Raw genomic sequence first — 22,094 nt, 5'->3', positions numbered from 1 at the left:
GGATCTAGGCTTATCCTCCTGGGGTAAAAAAACTAGAAAAGTACAAAGAAAAATCTATGCAGCAACTCTTTCCAGACATTGGCCCACAGGGACAGGCGGGACAGAGCACCGGAGAAGCGCGGGGAGCCCCACCCTCAGCCCGGCTTCCACCCCAGGGGCAGCGTCCCGACCCCGTGGAGGGAAACCCCAAAACGCTGCCGGGGGTCTGGCTGGGCTGAGACCCACGCCAGGGCCCAGGGAGGCCACGGTGGCCAGAATCTGCATCGCAGAATTCGAGAGAAGGGACTATAGAGAAAGGTCCAGAACTTGCAAAGTGGGCCGGCCACCTGAATCTGGGTGTGTCTCGGTGTGTCCACGTGTCACGTCAAGTGTGACTGCGTGAGACTGGGCCGGAAAGCACCACCGGGGGGCTGTGACCTGAACTCCCAGACATCAGCGGGGCTGGGGATCATTTTCGTTACCACCAGCTAAGTGAACAGACCTCACTGACACCCTGGTCCCTCTGTCCTCCCACCTGCCACCAGCGCCTCCATGGGCTGAACAGGAGCCGGGAGGGCCCTGTGGCCACAGCAGGGAACAGCGGGGCCTGCGGGCAGGGGCGGTAACTCGGTGACTCGCCAGCAGGCTTCCCGCCCTCCCTTGCTGGAGAGACAGCTGAAAGATAAAGTTTCTGCCATCAGGTAACACGGAAGTTTAAAATGTGAAAAACGCTCCGATGTACGTGGCAGGAAAACACAGAGGTTGCTCCCGGTGGCCGAGTGGGAGGAAGGGGTTCCGGGGGGAGGCACAGCAAGGGGCACCAAGGCATGGATGTACCTTCCGAGTCCAGGGACGGGCAGGTGGCTTGCACCGAAGGCAAAGGCTGTCCGTGGGCTGGGACTGCCACCATGAAGCACCAGAGAACGGCGGTCCACAGTGCAGGCAGCATGACAAGAGTGACATGGTGACTCCAGTCTGGGCACCCAGGCAGGCAGCACAGGCATCGGCAGGATTAGGAAACAGTGCTGTAGTCTGCGGGAAGATAAAAGTAATTGATTCTCGGAAGTGCACCTTGGCGGGCACCAGGAGCGAGCTGGGCACCAGGAGCGAGCTGTCGCGGTCCCAGGGAGCAGGGTCCAGGCCACACCTGGGCTTGGAGCTCAGCGCGTGGCAGGGAGAGGGGGGCCGTGGGGTGCAGGTCTGGAGAGCGGGGCAGAGGGCCGGGAAAGGTGTGGGGAGCACTAACATCTACAAGGACAGCACGAGCTGCAGGCGTGGGGCTGGCCGGTGGGACGCCAGGGCTCGCGGACGGCAGATGGCGTGCGAGGGGGGCACACGTTCCGAGGCGTCTATAAATCCCTGTGCTGCATTTGTGTGAACTTTTCGTCATGAAGTTATGTGAAGGTTGCCATCGAGGAAAAAAGTGAAATTGCTTTTGTTTCTGTGGTTGGGGAAAAACTGGGTTAAAACAATTTCCGGAACCCCACAAAGCAATCTTCCGAAATGAGAACCTGATCTTGAGGAATCCAGAACTCCAAACCCGGAACAGGAGCAGCAGGAGTGTGGACGTGACGGTCCAGGCCCCGTGGACACACGGTCAAGTGTCCTTGGAACCGGAGGACCTGACTTTGGGGGTGCAAGACCAACGTGGACAACCTCACGCAGCCTGGCACCGGCCGCAGCCCTGGGATCCAGAGACAGGGTGGCCCAGGGAGAGCTCGGCCCGTTCCGGAAGGCTCGATGGGCCCCGCCAGGACCGAGGAGCAGGAACAAGCACGTTGGAGTGAGCCGTTCCCGGGGACCCGAAGCGCGGCTGCAGGTGGCCGGGATGAGGAGCCATTTGATCCTCCTGCCAAGGAAAACACGGGTTCCGCGTTAGAAGGCTGGGAAAGCACCGGGGCAGCCTCCGGATCCACAGTCAGCACGTGCCGCCGCTGACCAGGTGGGGAGGGAGAGTCCGGCCTGGCGCTCGCACTCGGCTGCTCGCAGGCCACCGGGCCTGGTCGCCCGCCCCCGGGGCCACGGAGCAGGTCACCTCTCGACAAGAACCACCTCACCTGCTTCCTACTCACCCCGTTTCCTCAGGTAGTTGGCAAAGAATTCTTCAACTCTGCCAGAAGACGAGGGGCTGGCTCCTCTGGAGGACAATCAGGAACCCGGACGAAGTGCTGACAGTGGCTCATCTCAAACCCGCTCGAAAAACTCCCTTGGTCTCCCTCTGGCAACGGCGCACTCCTTGCTGGTCACAGCCACGGCTCGTGTCACAGCTGCTGCCCGTGCGCGCGGGCCGGGGAGGCAGGCGTGGAGGGGTTGCCGCGCTGCTGTGCGGCTGTGGGATGCTGGCAGCTCCACCCTTGAGACCGTCCTTTGATACACAATAGGGCGCGATGCCCCAGTTCCCAGGGCCGGGGGGTCGGTTCAATCCCCCACCTGTGCCCTTTTCACCGCCTCTGAAATTAACAGCCTGTTCCCTGCAAGTCACCTGCACTGTTCTGGGCATCTGACGTTGAAGGTGACAGTTTCAGTGACTGTGTCAGAGCCTAATAAATGTTCTGGCATCACAGAAGCCACGGAGTTACTGCCTAGTTATGCTTTCCTGGAACAGCTGGTCTTTTAGATGTTTTTCAGATTAACACATACCTTTTTAATGAAAAAGGAATGGGGTAGAGCCCTTGGAGGGCAAAGATTAAACCAGAGCTATGGAAGGAAGCCAGGGGAGGGGGCTGGTCCACAAAACACGGGTTGGAATTTCAGGGACAGAAGTCAACACTGTCACCTGCAACAAGAAACTCTGGTAGCCAGAAAATCCTCCAGTGTGTGGGACACCACGCGACCAGACGTTCTGCTTGGGGACCACAGAGAGCAGTGCAGCGTCTGAGCCACAGCGACAGCCGCCACTCAGGGAGGAGAGGAGCCCTGAGAAGCCGCGGCGAGAGGCGGCGCCACGTCGGGACGGGCCGCTCCCCACTCGCCTGCCCAGCCCCGCGCGGAGCCCGCTCAGCCTCACCGCGTCCCTGTGCGTTCCCCTCCCACGGCTGCCGCAGACTGGGCGAGCGGGACTCAGGGGACCCATCCTGGCTTCTCTCTGACCCGGTCTCCTGGCCTTCAGCGTCGGTGCAGCAGCCGCCCTTTCCAGACCCCGCAGCTCCTGGGCACGCTGCCGCCAGCGCCGTCCCAGCTAGATTTCCATCTAATTCTGGTAGGAGAGCAGCTCACAGAAACTCAAGGCAGCTTTATAGATGTAAAATATTTTATTTGTAAATGGTGATCTTCTAAATCTGTGTCCACAAATTCCAAAACCCATAACACTCTGTATACTTCAAAAAATTCAATTTTTGCCAACATTAGATACTATTATACAGAACAGAAAACAACAAAAACCCGGTAGGACAAATACTGGTAGGATGTCAGAATATTGTACAAGAGAAGAAAAATATTCAAGAAACAAATTTCATACAGCTATTTATCAAGAGAAAAATATATACAATTGATTTATTCTGTAAGATAAAAATACATCATGCCATATACATTACAAGTCCAGAACTGCATCACTGAATATGCCAACAGTTTACAGTCCACTGAATTGTGCACACAAAACTTCATTTATACTTAGCCTGTGAAGTGTCAGTACCAGAATTTTTAAGTACAAAATAAAAAGCTAACCTGGTTCAAAATGCTGATTACGTTTCTACAAGCAAACACAAAACAGTGTGTTTTTTTATTAAAGAAATGTAAACAAACAGTTCATACAAACACATTTTAAAATTACATCTTCCAAAAACCCTATTGCCGGAGTCCTGCAGCTGCAAGCATAATCACATCTTTTTTTTTTCTTTTTCAAATTTTTGTGTTAAATAGAAGGCTAAAGAGTTAGATTTAAGTTCCTGCTACATGATCCTATGTTTACATGATTCTTTGTGGCCTGAAACAAAGTTCTAATCAAAACTACTTCTGCTGAAGAAAAAATTCAGCCTCCATGTGGGTGTATTTTTAAGCAGTTATTCACAGTTATCACAAATCGTAAGCACAGAAAACCTGACTGAAGAAGTAGGGATGCAACAATATAATATGAAAAAATTAGTTTAAATTACCAAAACAGCTATAAAAGTTGTAGTCATAGCATACACTCTGTTCTGTCAGAAGTAAGGTGTATAAAACAATTAAGTACTAATAGATCATAGTTTCAAAAAACCCCAAAGACTTTAGGTTGAAATTTTGGTTATAATTATAATGGCGTATTTTATAACACAAAATTATATTGTGACATCCCTAGGAGCATTGTATAAGCACCCGAGCTGCTGCAGAGCCTGGTAGCATTTGGTCAATAACTATTTTTATACTGTATTTTTTCTCAAAATATTTACATATTTGTACAAAGTAACAGGGTTTGTTAGTTCTGCAGGTAACAGCAGCAGCTTGGCTTTCTTCTAACTTTTATTTAAAAATAGCTTCATTCACTTATTCAATAATAAATACAAAAAGTTTCTCTTATTTTACAGAAATCAAAAACTACAATAAACTGACTCATGGAATCAAGTATTTAAATGTATTTTAGTGCAAGTTATTATCCCTTAGCTCTATCCCTAAGGAAGTCATTTCAGTACATTCCTTGTTCAGTGGTGTCTACTTTATTTAAAAACATCTTAAGTTAGAGGGCCTGCCCCTTTCGCTAAGGCGTGGCCAGCACTCTGCGTCCCGCTGGTGATTCTAGTCTTACATTCATAGCAAGGCCCCTGCCCCGGGGCAGGGCAGCCATCGGCTCTTTGCCCCAGTAAAAGTTTCTCCTTAGTGAGACTAAAAAAACAAAACAAAACAAAACAAAACCCACCCACAAGGAAAAAAAAAAAAAAGAAAGAAAGAAAGAAAAAGGAAGAAAAGAAAAAGAAAAAAAGCAAAAGTGCTGGACCATTCTGTAATTCTGCTCCACCTCAGCCACTCCAGGAACGCCGCCTCGGTCAGCTTTCTCCTGGTGCTGCTTTAGCCTAAAGCACTGAGGAAATCAGAACTCCCAGAAGCTGTTTTTCAAAAAGTCATAAAAGAGAAAATAAAAATATCTTTCTGTCTGCAAAATTCCAATGGTGTGTTGAATCGTCTCTTCCAAGGGACAAGCCGCCCGCTCAGATAGCAAGGAATGCATCTCAGTTCATCCACTTCCGGCAGTTCACAGCTCCACAGTGACATGGAATCTTGTGCTGGTCATCTTCAAAGTCAAACTTATAGTCATAGCAGAGCTGCCCACGGCAAAGACACAGGGTGAGAAGGGACAGGAAGGGGAGGGATGAAGGAGCGTCGGCCTACATCTCCCTGGCATTTCAAAACCAGCAAACAAAACAGACATAGATCAAAGGAATACCTGACTTTTTGAGGTTCCATGGAACCCTGGGGGGAACCTCCAGGAGTCAGGGAACCATGGCACTGTGCTGGGACAGGAACAGGACAGGCTGTTTTTTTTCTTTTGAGACAGAGTCTCGCTCTGTGGCCCAGGCTAGAGTGCCGTGGTGTCAGCCCAGCTCACAGCAACCTCAGTGATCCTCCTGCCTCAGCCTTCTGAGTAGCTGGGACTACAAGGGTGTGCCACCACACCCGGCTAATTCTTTTTCCTATTTTGAGTCACCTGGCTGATTTTTTTCTGTTTTAGTAGAGACAGGGTCTCCTCTTGCTCAGGCTGGTCTTGAACTCCTGAGCTCAAGCGATCCTCCTGCCTCGGCCTCCCAGAGTGCTAGGATTACAGGCGTGAGCCACCGCGCCCTGCCAGAGAGAGACCACGTTTTTAAGCTGAGCCAGATTTGAGAAAGGGTGGCCTGGCTGGAGAAAGCCGCATCTCTAGGATGTCTCACAGCGCTGTCCCTACCCTACAAATGGATGGAAGGGACACTCTGGGTGGGAAGAGGTCCTACACCCCCCAAACCCCAGAAAGCTTCCAGCTCCGCTGCCGTGCGGAGTGGGGCGTGCACATTTGGGCAGAGGAACTGCCCTCGCCTGCTAGCGCTGGCGTCTTTCCTCTCTTAAGGATCGGTGATGGACGTTTCTCTCTAGGGGCTACCGGGTTGCTAGTGATACCTCAGCCCGCCCCTGCCGGCAGGGCAGATGGGCGGTTCCCACAGCACAGGCTCCCCCAACTCCCAATCATCCTGCAGCTCCCACCCCTGAGATCCTGGCACTGCAAAATGAAAATGAGGACCAATAATCTCTAGGGTCACTTCTAATTCAAATACTCTAGAACACTATTTAGAAAGACTTTCTACACAGAAAAGAAATAAACCAGTATTTACTAAGTAGCTATTCTTAGCAATGATACCTTTTATTAGGCATTTGCTGAGTTCTTACAGGAGCTTTGCAAGGAAATCATTTTCTCCATTTTGCAGAAAACACAACAGAGCCCCAGCGAGGTTACGACTCACTCTAGCAGGAAGGGGCAGACGGGCCTGGGCGTGGCAGGGTCTGTCGCAGCCGCCGTGCGCGCCCTGTCGGCCCGGCACCAGGCCGGGCCTCTCACGTGCTGTCCCGCCTCGCAAGCTACTGTGAGACGTGCACCGGGCCTTGGGTCTAGTCAGACCCTTATTCTTGATTAAAGAAGGAGATTTCAAAAAGATGACCAAAAATTCCGGTATAATCACACTGCTCAGTTGACGAGAGGGCTCGGGGCGCCAACAAGACACGCGGGTCCCTCACCCCCCACGGGCGAGGACGGGTCCCCCCCACTCCAGCTTGTCCGCCAGAGCTTCCCCAGCGAACAACTGCAGAACCAGGGCACCTGGTCTAAGGTGCTCATCACATTTGTGAAAGACAACGTTGAGAAATGTAAATATGGCAATTAAGACTAATAATAATCCATCACCCAGAAATGGAGAGATAATAGTAAAATGAAAAAAAAGATAAAAAACAAAAGAGTAATAATAATTTTAACAGGTGAAATGCTGCGCTGAAGTCATCCCGTGAGACCACGTTCAGCATTCAGCGTTCTGAGGAATAACAGAACCAAACACTTCACACTTTGGAAACCTGCTGGCGGGAAGCCGCGAGCTCGTGCGGACCCGCGGTGACAGTGCGCGGGATCTGCAGCCACCCGGCTGCCCAGGGTCGCTGCCCGCGGCCGACAGCGCGACCGCAGAGCCGGGAAGCGGCAGGGACGACCGCGGCGGCGGGGAGGGCGGTGGTGCCTGAACGCACGAGGGTGAACTGGGACAGGGGGGCAAATCTGACCTACCACAGGGAGAATTCTTATAGCAAAAAAAAAAAACTGGAAAAGAACCGAGCAAGTTACCTGTGTAAAGGTGTGAACCTCCACATATGAAACACACAAACATGGCAGACACAACGCCTTACACCCTACCTCTTCTCCCTTCTGGATTCTCCGATTGGAGCTGATGATAATTTTGTGTCCTCTCTCAAAAGTCACCACTTCAGCCACACAATTGGGCGCACATGAGTGGTTGATGTACCTGCAAGCCACCAAGTAGGGAAATTACAAAACAACTAGAGGAAGCTTTTAAAACTTTCAACTTATGGGGAAAACTTTTTGCTAATTACATTTCTATTTGCCCGTTAATAGAACAGGTACAAATACAAACTTTAAATGAAAATTCTTCCAGAACTCTTCCCTCCACAAGCACTGACCCGCTGAGCAAGAGGACCCCACGCTGCCAGACTCCTTTCTGTCTCACCTCGCAGGCCCCCCCGTGAGTGTCGCGTCGATCACGTGGTCGTTGTCCATGCGGAACATGTACACGCCGCGGTTCTGGAAGAGAAGACAGTAGGCCCGGGTGAGCCCCCGGAGCCCCCCGCGTGTCCGTGTCTGCACCAGGAGAACTAAGTCCAAACAAGTGCACCCTGAGCACCCTTGCAACGGACGTCCTGCTGACCGCACGCGGGTGACAATGACACGGAATCAGCAGGCTGTTATCAAGTCAAGCTCACTAATCTGTAGTTGCATCTATGCACATAACACCGACTGAAAAAGACAAAACTGATGGAAAGAGAAAAATACAGTTCCACCCAGACAGGGCTCGCGGTCAGCACTGGAGGCGTCGCACGTTCGGCCCCGCGTGTCGGGGCGTCGGGTCAGCGCGGGAGCAGGGAGAGGATGGCAGATCACGGGGACCAGACACCTACCTGGGACTCATAAAGCTTCTCCTTTCTGTTTGCTACTTCATTTCGAATGATAGTTCCGATATATTCGATGACCATGGTGTGCTTCTCAATGTCTCTAGCAGCATACAGGCCCAGCCCCTGCAAAAAGCAAAGAAGCGTGGTTACATACTTCAGTTTATCTGACAACAAATCTGCCTTTTTTTTCAATTACGAGGTGTTACCCTTGGGTCTTACCAGAAGCAAGACTTAAGGCATTACCTCAATTTAAATTATTTTTTATTGAATATGATATTTTCTGAAATTTAAAAATTTAACAATCCTACAACTTAAAACTATGCCATCACTACCTTATTGCTATGTCTGTTTTATACTGAATTCTTAGGGTATATCTATAAAGTAATTCTGCTGATTAGCTATTCAAATTTTCTATTACGCTATGTTATCTTCCACGTAACACTGAATTCCCACCAACTAAATAAGCTAATGACTTATGGTATTTATTTTATTCTAATACTATTTCAAACATATCAATCTATTTTTTTCAAGTAGAGTTTCAGAGAATTTTGGGGCAGGGGGGGACTGTGGGCATGTGCCACCATGCCTAGCGGCCACAAATTTAATAAAATAGAAATAGGGCCAACTATAAGGAATTATTAATACTATAACCAGGTTTCAGATTTGCCTCTGAATTTCCTAGGAGCCAGGCAAAGAGGAGAAACAGGAAAGGTTACTTTGCTAACAGGGCAGTTGGAAACAAATGAAGTTCTTGGGGAAGGTAAATTTTTTCCCCATAATACAAAAGTCTGAGGCTGGGAAAGAAACAGGAATTTGAATTGGCTGAAACACCTACGCAGCTCACTGTCCACGCAAGTGGCAGATAAATCACGTACTCAGCGCACTGCGTCAAGTTTACAGCACTGCAGATTCTGGAAAAACAACATAACTGGAAAAATATGGATACTTTCCATAACTGTTTGTATTTTCTTGTCCCAGTTTGGTTTTCTGCATTCAGTCTGACCAGAGGGCAGCAGTGCAGCAGAGAAGAGGAGGGGGATCGGGTGCCGCCTGGGGAAGCCCCAGACACGGTCCTCACGGAGCACCATGCGGCACCCACCTGAGAGACGTTAGCAAGTAAACCAACTGACCTTCTGGAAAAACCTATGCAGTTTATCTGTTCAATTCCAGATAAGACTCAGAAGTGAATGAACCAGGACACACACAGAGTGTGTATGGAGATCAATATAGTTTGGTTTAAGGACAAGAAAATCGACGGAAAGTAATAGATTCCAAATAGATGCAAATGGACCCCTGTGCATATGAAAATATATCGTAGTCACAGTGGTATTAAAATTCAGTTTAATATGGATGGGTTATTTACTAAATGGTGCTTCAACACTGGTTATCCAATGGAAGAAAATTAAATTGTCTTAACAAAATTTCTGTAAATGTAAATTGACTTGCGTATGTATGTATACCGAAGAGTATGCATACATAATCTATGGTCCTAATACTAGAAGCTATAGAAAATTATACATTTTTATTTATATAAACATTACAACTTTCGTAAGAAAAAAGATACCATACTTACGGGTAGGCAAAGGATGTTTTGTAGGGAAAAATGTCTAATAGTGCCAGTCGTTACAAATTGAAAAATGGACAAAGGATATGAATGGGAAATTCCCAGGAAGGCAAATGCAAGTGCCACACATGAAAAGCTGCCTGTTCATCAGTAGTTAGAAATTTCAATTAAGGAAACAGTATCAGTCTATACTTATCAGAATGACAAAAATATAAAAGTGGTAACACCTAGTACAAATGGGAAGACAAGAAAAATAGCCTCATACACTGCAGGAAGAAATGTGCACTTATAGCTTTTTTAAAAGAAAACCAGCAATATCTACTAAAATGAAAATTACATACACCTTTACACGGAAGTTTTACTTTTGGGACCATACCCCATAAGAATGAAACTATCAATACACGAGAATATAAGATATTGATAGCAACAGTGTTTGGCTTGGGAAAAATTGTAAACAAATGCACATCAGTAGTTGAATGGTTTAATTACATTTCATCAACATCATGGAACATCACATGGCCATTAAAGAGAATGACCTCTGAGTTAATCTATAGCACATCTGAGTATTAATGAGGAAAGGAAGATGGAGAAAAATGTATATAACATGATTTATTTTTTATGTGTACATAGATGTATATGTATTTCTAAGATAATGGCATGGAAAAACACAGGGCATGCACTAGATCACTAACACGATCCCCTGGTGAGCAGGAGGAGGCTGGCAGAATGAAAGGAGGAAAGAGACAAAACCCCAACACTCTCAAAAATGCTTCAGGTTAATGATGACAAAAAGGTGATAGGTAAGATTACACTAAAATCACAGTAACAGAACATTCCTCACAACAGGAACCGGTACAAGAGTGAATGAACTATTTCAAAACATTTAAAATGGAAAATTGGGTAGGACAGAGATCGGCAGACGGACAGCAGCAGAGAGAAGGGAAAGATACCGTATTCATAACGTAAAAACAAGATTTCCAACAAAAAGATCAAGAGCAGAAAGGGCTCTTAGCTGATTTTTTAAAAATGCATATGACAGATTAGCAGATAAAGTAGAGGAAGTCTCAGAAAGAGCAAAGAGAACAGGAAACCAAAAACAAAGGGCGGGGGAAAGAAGTGTTGGCAGAAGACAGAAACCCTTCTCTGGAGTCCGTAAGAAGCACCCGCCCCAAACCTGCAAAACACGTTCCCAGCTGCTGCTGCCGCCAGTCTGGGGTCCACACTGAGATCCCAAATCTCAGGGATCCAATATCTGTCATAGGTGCAAAAAGAAAACAGGGAAGGAACTTGCAAAAGAATGAATATAAAAAACATTTCTCAGACTGAAGGTCACAACAGTCCAGACCAAAAGGCTCATTAAGCGAGGAACGCGGCACATAAAAAAGACCCTAATCAGGCATGTTTTTGTGCACTGTCCAAATATCAAGAATAAAGAGAAGTCCCTACAAACTTCTAGGGGAAAGTAATAGAGTTGTGACAAAAAGGAACAAGAATCTGAATGAGTTAGACAATGGAATGCTGACCCAATTTATATGAACTGGATGAGAGGACACAGCCAGGTCTGCAGTGGTGTAGACGAGTGAGATGTGGGTTAAAGCAGGGCTGAGAGCCTGAGAGGGGACCTGACAGAACTTTAAGAAGAAAAAAAGACTACCAGAACTTGAAGATGCCGTGGATTTGGGGACACGGAGGCCAGTGCACGCAACAGTGGCACCACTCAGGTGTGTCAGGCACCTGAAGGATGAGCAGGAGTGGAGCAGTCGCCAAGTGGGAGCTTCCTGCTGCACCCTGGGCACCCAGGGAGAAACGCGGAACGGGCATTTGGGCATGCAGGCCTGCAGCGCAGCAGTGTGACTGCAGATGTAAACCGCAATGCCCAGACTACAGCGGCGCCTGGGAGGCAGCCCACGGTCTACGAAACACACGTAACTGACTTCGTGAAAAGACGGCTTACAAAAGATAAGGTACCCTCCAAAACTGGAGTACCTTTTGAAAATATTTTCACTTTATTTTTCACAAGTGCTTAAAACAGCTCTACTGAACTCTCCCCAAATCCAGTGAGTGCAAAATTCAACGCTACCTACTTCTCAAGAGCTCTCATCGAGATGCAGAGATACGGATTCCAAAGGCCAGCGTTCCATTAGGAGAATTCAGGCGCCATGCTCTGAGACTACACACTGAATTACTAGTGTTACAAACTGACAAGACTTGGTATGATTTCAAAAACAGTATTAGCCCTGTAGCCACGTGATATCATTTTTCACATACTGGACCAACAACATCTTCAGATTTCCAGATTCCACCCCATCCTCTTCCTCAACACAAAGTATTTCTTCACCTGAATCCGAGACCGGGCCAGATACACATTGGATTTCCATTCGGTCTTCATTTTCCGGTACTGTGACGACTTGGAGTGGACAAACTGTTTACTGTAAGGTGCATTCAATTCCCCAGTGACTGTGCTCTGAAATGACTTTGAGGTGCTGGTGCTGTTCAGGGTGTGAGGCCTGCAGACAGTGGCATATCAACAGGAAAAAAACAAAAGAAAAACTGAAGATACCTCTGAATAATGCCCACAGCCAGGTGGATTCAGGTTCTCACTGACAGCAACATACACGGAAAGCCGCCTAGCAGGACACACGGCGAGCTCTCTGGTGTAGCTGGACACATACACAGCCAGACAGCAGGGTTTGTAAGCAGCAGACAAATCAAGCACAAAAACCACTACACGCCTGGAAACCCTGGGCTGTACCATGTGAAGTTAAACAGAATACCTTAACACAAACCTCTTGACATGGGCACTCATTTTAGGTTCAGAACGGGCACAACCTGTGGGGTTAACGGCAAGTGGCAGTTCCATGAGAGGATTCCGGCCATATCGGAAGGTATAGTTTTCACATGCCTCAACCCCAGGTAGCTGAAAAGAAGCAAAATAGACAAAAAGTTAACCTATATGATCCAGACTACAGATAATCTTGATCTGGTCAAAGGATGGCCCACGATAAAAATAACGTGTAGGCCAGGCGTGGTGTGCTGTAAACCTAGCACTCTGGGAGTCCAAGGCAGGAGGATCAATTGAGGCAGGAGTTCAAGATCAGCCTGAGCAACACAGTGAGATCCTGTCTCTACAAAAAACAGAAAAATTAGCTGGGCATCATGGTGCGCACCTGGCAGCACCTATAGTTCCAGCTTCTCCGGAGGCTGAGGCAGGAGGATCACTTGAGCCTAGCCAGGAGTTTGAAGTTGCTGTGAGCTATGATGACAACACTGTACTCTAGTCAGGGCAAGAGAGCAAGACTCTGTCTCAAAACAAAACAAAACAAAACAAAAAAACTAGTTAAAAGTCATTTATATGGTGCACTTTCCTGATCATCTCTCACTTCTTGCAATTCGATAAGATGAGGTCATCACTTTCCATGTCCCAGGAGCACAAACACAGGTGGTAACCTAAGGTTTACTCACAAAATAACTTACGTATTAAAGGTCTTTTCTAGAGTATCTTTCTTGTGAATATGAATATATTCTTAAATGATATGTATCTTTTATGACTATATTTCTTTCCTGGCCATTCCAAAGAAAGCAGGTTTATATCTCAGTGGCTTTGGGGGTGTCCTCTGCTTCTCCAAAAAAACAAAAAATAAACAAAACACACATCAATGATGCTATTCTTGAAAACAAAATCTTATAATCATACGATTTTCCAAAGGTATTGTGTAGCTATGTTTCAGTTAGACTCACTGCCAAACGTATCTAGCATCTTTTAAGCAAAGAGATGTCAGAGAAGACATCATGCATGCCGCTGGGCTGGGCCTGTAATCCCAGCACTTTGGGAGGCCAAGGCAGGAGGACTGCTGTGAGACCAGCCTAGGCAACACTGCAAAAACTCTGTCTCTACCAAAAATTTTAAAAATGTGCTGGGTGCGATGGCACGCACCTGCAGTCCTACCTACTTGGGAGGCTGAGGCAGGGAGATAACCTGAGCCCAGGAGCTTCAGGCTGCAGTGAACTATGATTAGGTTACAGGGCAAGACCTTATCTCTTAAAAAAAATAAAAATAAAAATAACTAAAATTAAAAAAAAAAGGGCCACTGCAATCCACTGCCCTCTGGTGACTAAGCCTAAGAAGAGGGCAGGAGAGTGCCCATAAATACTGAAGTGTCAGGAAATGGGCACAGTAACACATTCTGAGGTGTGCGAGAACTCAGCCAAGGAGAGGAGTATGCCTACCCCATCCAGCACAACCGCAACCTGAGACAGGCTGCTGTCCTTCACCCTGGTCTGCCTCCAGCCTTGAGGAGAGCCTGGGTTTGTTAACTATCTCACTGAGGGTGTATTTACCCGTCCTGAGGTCTCCCAGTCAATCACCAATGCCTTGTTCTTTAAGAGGAACAGGGCAAAGTCACTTTCTGAAGATTACCATGAACATCACGGCATGCGTCCATGGTCACACGGAATAAGGAAAGCAGTTCCAACTTCAAAGCCCAGCCGAGACACTCACCGATTCAGCTATCCGTGCCACCGCAGACACAGTCAAGCCAAACAGATCTTCTCCTTTTAAATATGCTGGAAAAAGCTGCAGCATTTCGGATTTTTTTCTCACACATGCTACAGGCTCCAAAATTTTATCCCAAACACCTACATATGGACAAAAAAGTGATTTTTACAGTTAACAGAACAGAGTATAAAAACACAAGTAAATGAAGAATAACCAAAGATTAACTAATTTCCAAATAAAACCTGTTGGGTAACAATCTAACTTGTTTATTAAATGAAAGCTATTTTAAAGACCTTATGCAATTTTGGGGAAAATAATGTTACATTAAGGACATTAAGCAATAAAAGTTTTTAAAAAGTTTAATATAATTGAAATTCACACAAGTAGTTAATTCACTTTCAAACTGGCCATATAACATAGTAGATTTTAAAATGATTAGTCCAACTAGCAATATCTGTAGATATGTTCCTTTCCCCTCAGATTTAAATTAAAATGTTAAATTAATATTTTCTTTGGAATTATCTTTAGAGCATTTTCATACCTTTTTTTCCAAACCACTCAACTTTAAAAAAGCCAACTCCCTGGTGCTTTCTACATCAATAAAAAGGCCAATCCAGACTTCAGGCCTAGGTCCAAATTGAGTGTCTACCTTCCACCTCTGAACTTACGTAACATCTGATGCTCCTGAGATTAGAACGTAGACGATATGCTTTATATACGATTCCTGCTTTTTAGAAACTGCCATTAAGAAGAAGAAGGTCTCTAATGTAAATGACAGGCCACCTTTATCTACAAATCATTCTCAGATTTATTGTACCAACTCTTATGTTCAAACATATATTGACTACGAAAGTATTTAGAAAATTGTACAGCAAAGAGAGCAAGGTGTGATAACACAAAGAGGTTAAGATTTACACCTGTAAATGAAAAATCCACGAGTACAATCTGTTGTTATAAACATGAAATGAACATGAGAGAAAATGTGGCAATACTGACATAAGACATTCTTTAGCCTGACAGAGTTACTAGCTCTGCAGAGCACATCAAGAACAGAGATTACCTTTAGGTGAAGTGTCACTTAAGACCAGGTCTTCATGGCCTTGCTCCACAATCCTGATAACGAACACTGGGCGCCCGTCTTTCTCCTCGATGGAGCACAGGTAGCGGCAGCGCCTGTTGGCATAGCGTGTGCTCCAGTACAGTCGGCTGGCTTCATAGCCCACGGGGAAGAGCGCTTTAGGAGAGTGGAATGCTTGCATCTGTTGTGGAAGCAGCTGACCAATTGTATGAAAGATGAGGCTTCCAACACGAAAGGTGTGGTCCCGTTCTCCTCGCTGCACGATGCTAGCAATTTGTCGTACCTCATCCCGCTGAACGTAGACCCTCCTAAAGACTGCAAAGTAACTTAATTCTTGCTCATGAATTCCCTTTGGTTTGTGCATGGGGCAAAGCATAGTTTTGTCCTTAAAAAACATGCATTGTGCTTTAATGGCGCAAGTAAAGTGGTAAATGTTGGTGCATCGAAATCTGTGACATCCACTGGTGGCACCTGTCTTATGACAGAAGACACATTTCATCTGCAGGCCTCTCCTCAGTGCTAGCTCCACATTTATTAAGGCACCAGCCTGAGTCTCATAGACTTCCGTGGACCACAGAGCACAGTTCAAGTGCACCCACAGATCCAAATCAAGGTTGAGTAGCCTTGCTGGTCCATCTGTCAATCCATCACCTTCTTCGTGACAAAAGCAGCATTTCCGATAGTCTTTGGGCACAGGATCAGGTTTAAGGGAAGTGCCCAATTTCTTGAGAAATTCATCTATTTCATCCTCACAAGGTGGTTTAAATGTCCCCTTGGGGATTACAATATGAATGCTCCATTTCTTCCATTTCATTCCTCTCCACTTTTTATTTAATGGCCTACAATCTTCAAACCCACCATGGACAGTTCTTAGCCGAGGCTTTAACTTGACCGTTACCTTGAGCTCATCTGGCTTGGCCTCCACTTTGGCGGCTTCGAAAGCAGGAGGGAAGGCGATGGGCGGTGACGCGGGGGGAGAAGCCTTGTCCTGGAGCTGTGGGAGACAGTGCACATCCAAAGTGGAGATGTTGTTACTGTACTGATGAAACGCTCTGCAAGGCGTCTCTCTCATAGGGGACTGTGGCAACGAGGGAGTGGACTCCTGGGCAGTAACAAGAAAACCACAGAAAAGAAAAATAATTCACAAGCTCTACAAACAGTTCTTGCTGAAACAAGCAGCCGAGCAACGTGGTGTGAGAGGGTGCGGGGCTGGAGGGAAGAGGCGGGTGGGGTGAGTGGTGCGCGTTCGTGCTGGGCAGCGATGGTGAGCACCTGGCCTCAGTGGCAGGTGGCTGCAGGAGCCACAGCGCCTGTGCATCCTTGCCACGCCTTCTCTCCAAAGCCATAACCCTGGAGAAGACGCTGCTCTTAAACCTTCTCCGATAGCTCCTTTCTAAATCTATTAAACTTCGCGGGAGGGCGTGGCAATCAATGCTGTCCTAAGAACTAGCTAATTTAATTTGTTCACTGGAATAGTGGTTTTTGTTCAACCAAATACGAATGTGGCAACGCCATCTCCTGCGAGTCCATCTCCACTCTCTGAGATGCTTGTCTGTTCAACTCAGGCTCAACCAACTGGCGTAAACGTCAGAGAAGGGGAAGGAGCCCCCGTCCACAAACAAACCACACTGGCTTTTTGCTGAGGCTCCGCAGCTGTGATCTAGCTGCTGAAACAATTACACACTGACAAACTATCTGGTGAAAAACCAATTCTTTCTTTTATTTAGGCTGATATATCTTTATTTAAAGTCTAAATTTTATCTGTCATATAGCTTGGATATTGCAGGTATACTGGAGACGACTGCCTGTTAAAAGACTCTCCAGAACATCCTTCTGTGAAAGACACACTGGAGCAGCCACCTGGAGGAATGACTGCCAGCATTACTGATTACTGTAGAGGAAAAAATCTCCCTGCAAAACATGTGATTAAAAATATATCATTGATATCAACTACACATTTAGATACACTTGAACTATACAAATTAAGTAAACCAGACCTTTTCCATAATGGTCTGTCTCTGGTGGGTTTTTCTCTCAAAATTGGGATAAGATCAATAAAAGCAATTTTTAAATGCTAATTAATATATTTATAACTGAATTAGTAAAATTAAAGATTTTAGTACTAATGTTCTATTTAATTCTGAACATTTAACATGTGATTTAAGTCCGCCTACTTCTGTCAAGAGTGACACGGATCAAGACTATCGGAAGCTCACTTTTTCCACGTGATTAGCATCCGCTAAGGATCTTCCGACACAAAGAGCTCCATGAAGGTAGGGGACGTATCCATTTTATTCATTAACATATGCCCAAAACACAGAAATCACTCATGCATTATTGATTAGTTGAGATTATCCTAATTTTACCTTGCTTTCCGAGTTTTTTGCTTGTGCAGTTGATGAATAAAGAATAAAGCAGTTATTACTACAAAAGACAATGTCCTTTTCCATTCTCCTGGAATTTTCTCGGAAATCCTGAAAAGCGAAAAGAAATGTGTGGGGATCTCAAAATGTAATAAAAACAGAATCTGTACACTGATTCTTATGTTTGTTCAAAAGTGAGAGTGGTTCTTTATCTTAAAAGTACAATGAAAAGGTAACTATGTCCCAGTATTTAGCATATAATAATTCAGCCATAGAGAAAATAAATGTACAAAACCAAATAGACTGTCCATATTTCACTCTATTTTAAAATATGTGGTCCTCATAATATTCAGATTAACAGCTTGCCAGAGCTACTTGGTGTTAAGCCCAAACACATCTAATACATGCTGATCTACTGGCAGGAATGTGCCCTATCGTGCCACCACAAATGAAGTCTTCACTGCCAAGGACATTTTTACTGGGGGTAGGAGGTGAGGTCATAGAATAGTAAAGTACCTTGTTTACAAAGGTCAGATCTCTGAATGACTTCCGCACACCGCTTCCAAGAATAACTACTTTACAGTGACAACACCACTGTGGCCCGAGTGCTGCGCTTTCTGTAATACCATGACTAGAATCCTTATATCCAGAGAGACCTAAAGGCAATCAACTTTAGTTAGTAATTAAAACTGACCTATGACACAAGGTGGTACATGGTGTAAAATTATGCTACATCAACTTATTATAACATAGTCCATTAACTTATTCTATAATAAAAATCTTATCTTCTAAGTGATGGTTACAGGGCAGCTATTACGTGACACTGGGGTAGAAATAAAGAAACGTGCCTATTCTCAAAACAACTGGGAAAACAATGCTCGTATAAAAGAAGAATCTAACAAAACCAAGTCGCCAAGATATATTAATATTCAGTCTAAATGCAAAGGAGTCAAAAGGATAGAGGGATTACTTTTGTTTAAGAGCTGAGATGATACAAAAACATTTTATGAAAGATAAAGAGGTATGTGTACAAGAGTCTTAAATACGCATAACTGGGGATGAGAAAGCATGAGGCATACTCAGACAGTGCCATTTAGGTAGGGTGTGAAGAGAGGAAGGAACAGGAAAAAAGCAAGTGACAGAAGCAACTAGAAGCTAAGAGGTCAAAAATCCAACACAGACTGACTTTCAAAAGGAATTCAAAGATGAGAACTGAGAAGCCACTAAATTCTAGCAGAAGGGTAAGGACAGAAACAGGACTGCAAGGAGACCGGCAAGCAAGAAGACAGCAGGAAGCCGGGCCAGCCCGAGAGCCCTGTGGGGAGGCTGGAGAGGGCAGGGACACCGCAGGACGGCCGGGGTGAGGACGCTGCTCTGCTTCGCAGAGGTGGTGGCACAGGTACCTCTGTGGGCAGAGGAAGGAGGGCCCTGGGTGACAGTGCGGAAGTAGAAGCAGAGGGAAGTGAGCCTGCAGGGCAGAGCGCTCTCGCCACAGGGTGCGAGCACAGGGGACGGGGCTTGGGGGTCTGTGCAGAAAGCTGGCACACGAGCACTTCCGGGTCAACAGCATGATCTAATACACATAGCAAAGCACTAAACGTCAAATCACACCATAGAAACAGAACACCCACAGATGGTTAACTGACCAAGGATCACACACCAACATATTACCTGTTACAAAAAATTAAATTGAAATTTTAAAAAGACTAAAGCTTAACTTTTGATTCAAGTATGAATTTGACGTTAACAAAAAGCTTGCTAGCTCACCATTGCTTGTTGGAGGAAATGGCACATTAGGCTGCTTTAGCCGGTACGGGCTCGCTAATTTGGGAGGGTTTGCAGATCCTGGAGGCGGCCCACGAAGAAGTAAATGCTGTCGATACTCCAAACCTGGGTTTACTCTGTGGCTACTGACCAAACCCACAGATGGAACATCTGGAGCATTACTAACCTCATAGCTGTTAGGAATTCTAACGTGAAGGAGGTCGGAAAACGCAGCCACAACACTGCTGATGTTCTAAAACCAAATGTGAACACTGTGTCACTCACCCAGAAAGCAACAGTAAACCGTTGAAGAAATACATACTTAGGATAAATACTATCTTCATAATACATACATTTCAAGAAAAATCCAATGACTTTTATTCAGACTCAAAGTCTCAGGAAAAAAGCATTTTAATGGACCAATATCCGAATAAAGCTTTCAAAAACAGAAATCTTTATAGAAGGATTCCAATTAACATTAAATATTTGGGAACACAATAAACTATTTTAGTTACCTTAACATCTGACAGGTATAAAGGACACAACCACAAGCAATGACCTAAACCTTGTCCACTGCAGAGCTGGTCAGAGAGCTCACTTCCAGGGGCTTCTCTCCAGCTCTGGCCAAGGGTCCGGCACAATCCACAGGAACACATAAACGGCACGCTACTGCTACGCTTTGTTGGTAACCAAAACGTCATGTCAGTGGACTATTAGGTTTGATCTCTAATGAAATGTCTTCATGGAATTCAGAGTTAAAAAAGAGTAAAAATTCCTCAGCAAATGACTACTGCTGGACAAAAGCAGCTGCCGCCTGAAGAACATTTCCGTCGCATTTGCAAAACTTACTGTTGATAAAGTTCTTTCTCGTTGCTTCATTTTCTACAATTATGAAAAGGTTTCTCTCTAAAGAGTTCTCTAAAATATACATCCTTTAAGAAAAAGTGAACTCAAGCTTCCCTTTTATAATTTAATGTTTAATTATAATACTCAATGGCAGCCAACATCTATTGTTTCTTGACTTTTTAACAATGGCCATTTTGACTGGAGTAAGATGGTATCTCATTGTGGTTTTAATTTGCATTTCTCTGATAATTAGTGATGTCGAGCATTTTTTCCTAAGTTTATTAGCCATTTCTATGTCTGAAATGTGTGTAGGTCTGAAACTATCAGTCCTACTCTTAACGCTGATCTTTCATCCTTAATCGTCCCCTTGTATGCGTTTCACTGTGAGACACGTGGCACAACTTTAAACACGGAGACATATTCTTTAACATTAGAAAGTCACTTCATCGTTTACCTCAGCAGCTGCAGGATGCAGGGTAATTGCTACAGATATGAGACCTGATCTGGGACCATTTGGGGATGAACCGAAAGGTGATGCAAAATATAAAGTGCCTGGCTCACTTTTGATGTCATTCCTTTTTGATTCTGAACCTTAATAAGTAGGAAAAAAAGAAGAAGAAAGGAGTGTTAATGGCTTTTTAAAATCAAAAGATTTACATTAGTAAATTGGCACACAGTAAAGAAAACAAGAAGGCCAAGTATTTCCTTACTTTTCCCTGCAGTGCTGGGGAGAATTGGGATGATGGGGGACGGCACTGGCTCCGGGGGCTCCTCTTTGACCAATGACAGGTCCGGGTACCGGCTCACTTCCACCCCAACCACACTCTCAGGAGAGGACGAGGGGACAAAGCTGTCAGGAGTATCTCGATCACCACAGTGATCCTGTATCCTGAAAGACGAATATGCACACACATCAAAGCGTGCAAATCCACCACCGCAGGCTTCTTGCACCAACCCAAATGAATCTGTAAGTACAACAGCAAGGAAACCTGGGCAACAGCAACCAGAGAAGTAGCAAATGAATCAGCTCAACAGGGAATCTCTTGGAAAAAAATTATAAGAAATATGTTTAGCTATAAAATAATTTAAATGGTATGTTTCCTTCTAACAAAAGCTTCAGCATAAAAATTTAAAGACACATCAAGAGGAAGACGTTTAGATTATAACATAACAGAAAGGATGAATACTAACACCTTTGTAAAATTCAAGATCACTGAGACTATGAGAATACTCTGGTGGCTTGAAAAGGAAAAGAACAGTCTGAGCACATATCCAACAGTCAGTCACACCTGCATACAGCTGGCTGTGAAAACAGCTATCCTGTTGCTGCTGTTTACAGTAGCAACTTGGTCTTTACAGCTTCATGGGCCCTTATTTTTCTTAACTGATGAAGAAAAAAAAAAAGAGGCAGAGGCACAGGGGGAGGGGGAGGGGAGAGAAAAAGAAAGGCCTAGTCCCTCCTGTTGAGCCCAAGAGCAAGTTTAGCAGGATAACTGTGAGGTCTCAGGCTAAGTCAGCCAGGACAGCCCCGTGAATCTGCTGCCTCTCAGGCGTCATGCTGGAGGAGACCCAAGAAAGGCTTCAGACAGAGCCCCGAGAAACCCAGGGTAGGTAGAGCAGACACCTGCCCCAGGCCAGGAAACAGGAACACCTAGGAAGCTGCCTCTCACAGCTGCTGAAAGGGAGTGCTGTGCCCGACTAACAAGTTTGAGGATTTCCAGTAGTGAGGTACAGGAGACAGGAGACCCGGATTCTAAATCTGAACAAATCTTTCTCCTCTTTGGTCCATAGTTTTTTCATTGACAAAACAAGAGACTCAGACTAAGTAAATGTCTCATCAAATACAGGGTAGTTGGGGATTTTCCAAGGAAGAGATAATAATTGGATGAAGTATGTAAG

General features: G+C 45.5%; 1 protein-coding gene across 9 annotated transcripts in view; it reads right to left on the bottom strand.

Annotated features, from left to right (window-relative positions):
- Nucleotides 1-3,211: 3,211 nt before the first annotated feature.
- KMT2C (lysine methyltransferase 2C) overlaps nucleotides 3,212-22,094 on the bottom strand; it is a 252,561-nt gene continuing 233,678 nt past the window's right edge. For 6 of the 9 annotated variants that reach the window (XM_045564886.1, XM_045564892.1, XM_045564888.1 and 3 more), the window contains 13 exons: nucleotides 20,906-21,084; nucleotides 20,650-20,786; nucleotides 19,353-19,602; nucleotides 18,102-18,241; nucleotides 17,589-17,696; nucleotides 15,205-16,324; nucleotides 14,148-14,284; nucleotides 12,424-12,566; nucleotides 11,988-12,156; nucleotides 8,092-8,208; nucleotides 7,644-7,717; nucleotides 7,313-7,421; nucleotides 3,212-5,210 (listed from right to left, as the gene is read on the bottom strand). In XM_045564886.1, the coding sequence (XP_045420842.1) occupies nucleotides 5,118-5,210; nucleotides 7,313-7,421; nucleotides 7,644-7,717; nucleotides 8,092-8,208; nucleotides 11,988-12,156; nucleotides 12,424-12,566; nucleotides 14,148-14,284; nucleotides 15,205-16,324; nucleotides 17,589-17,696; nucleotides 18,102-18,241; nucleotides 19,353-19,602; nucleotides 20,650-20,786; nucleotides 20,906-21,084 (2,776 nt within the window). In that variant the 3' untranslated portion in view covers nucleotides 3,212-5,117. The remainder of the gene's footprint in view (nucleotides 5,211-7,312; nucleotides 7,422-7,643; nucleotides 7,718-8,091; nucleotides 8,209-11,987; nucleotides 12,157-12,423; nucleotides 12,567-14,147; nucleotides 14,285-15,204; nucleotides 16,325-17,588; nucleotides 17,697-18,101; nucleotides 18,242-19,352; nucleotides 19,603-20,649; nucleotides 20,787-20,905; nucleotides 21,085-22,094) is intronic. The other 3 variants (XM_045564890.1, XM_045564896.1, XM_045564893.1) reach the window with 2 other exon arrangements.

The sequence above is a fragment of the Lemur catta genome, chromosome 11 (genome assembly GCF_020740605.2).
Source record: "Lemur catta isolate mLemCat1 chromosome 11, mLemCat1.pri, whole genome shotgun sequence".
NCBI classification, from domain to species: Eukaryota; Metazoa; Chordata; class Mammalia; order Primates; family Lemuridae; genus Lemur; species Lemur catta.
The sequence above is the reverse complement of the archived record's forward strand: the minus strand, read 5'-3'. Positions and strand labels throughout refer to the sequence as shown.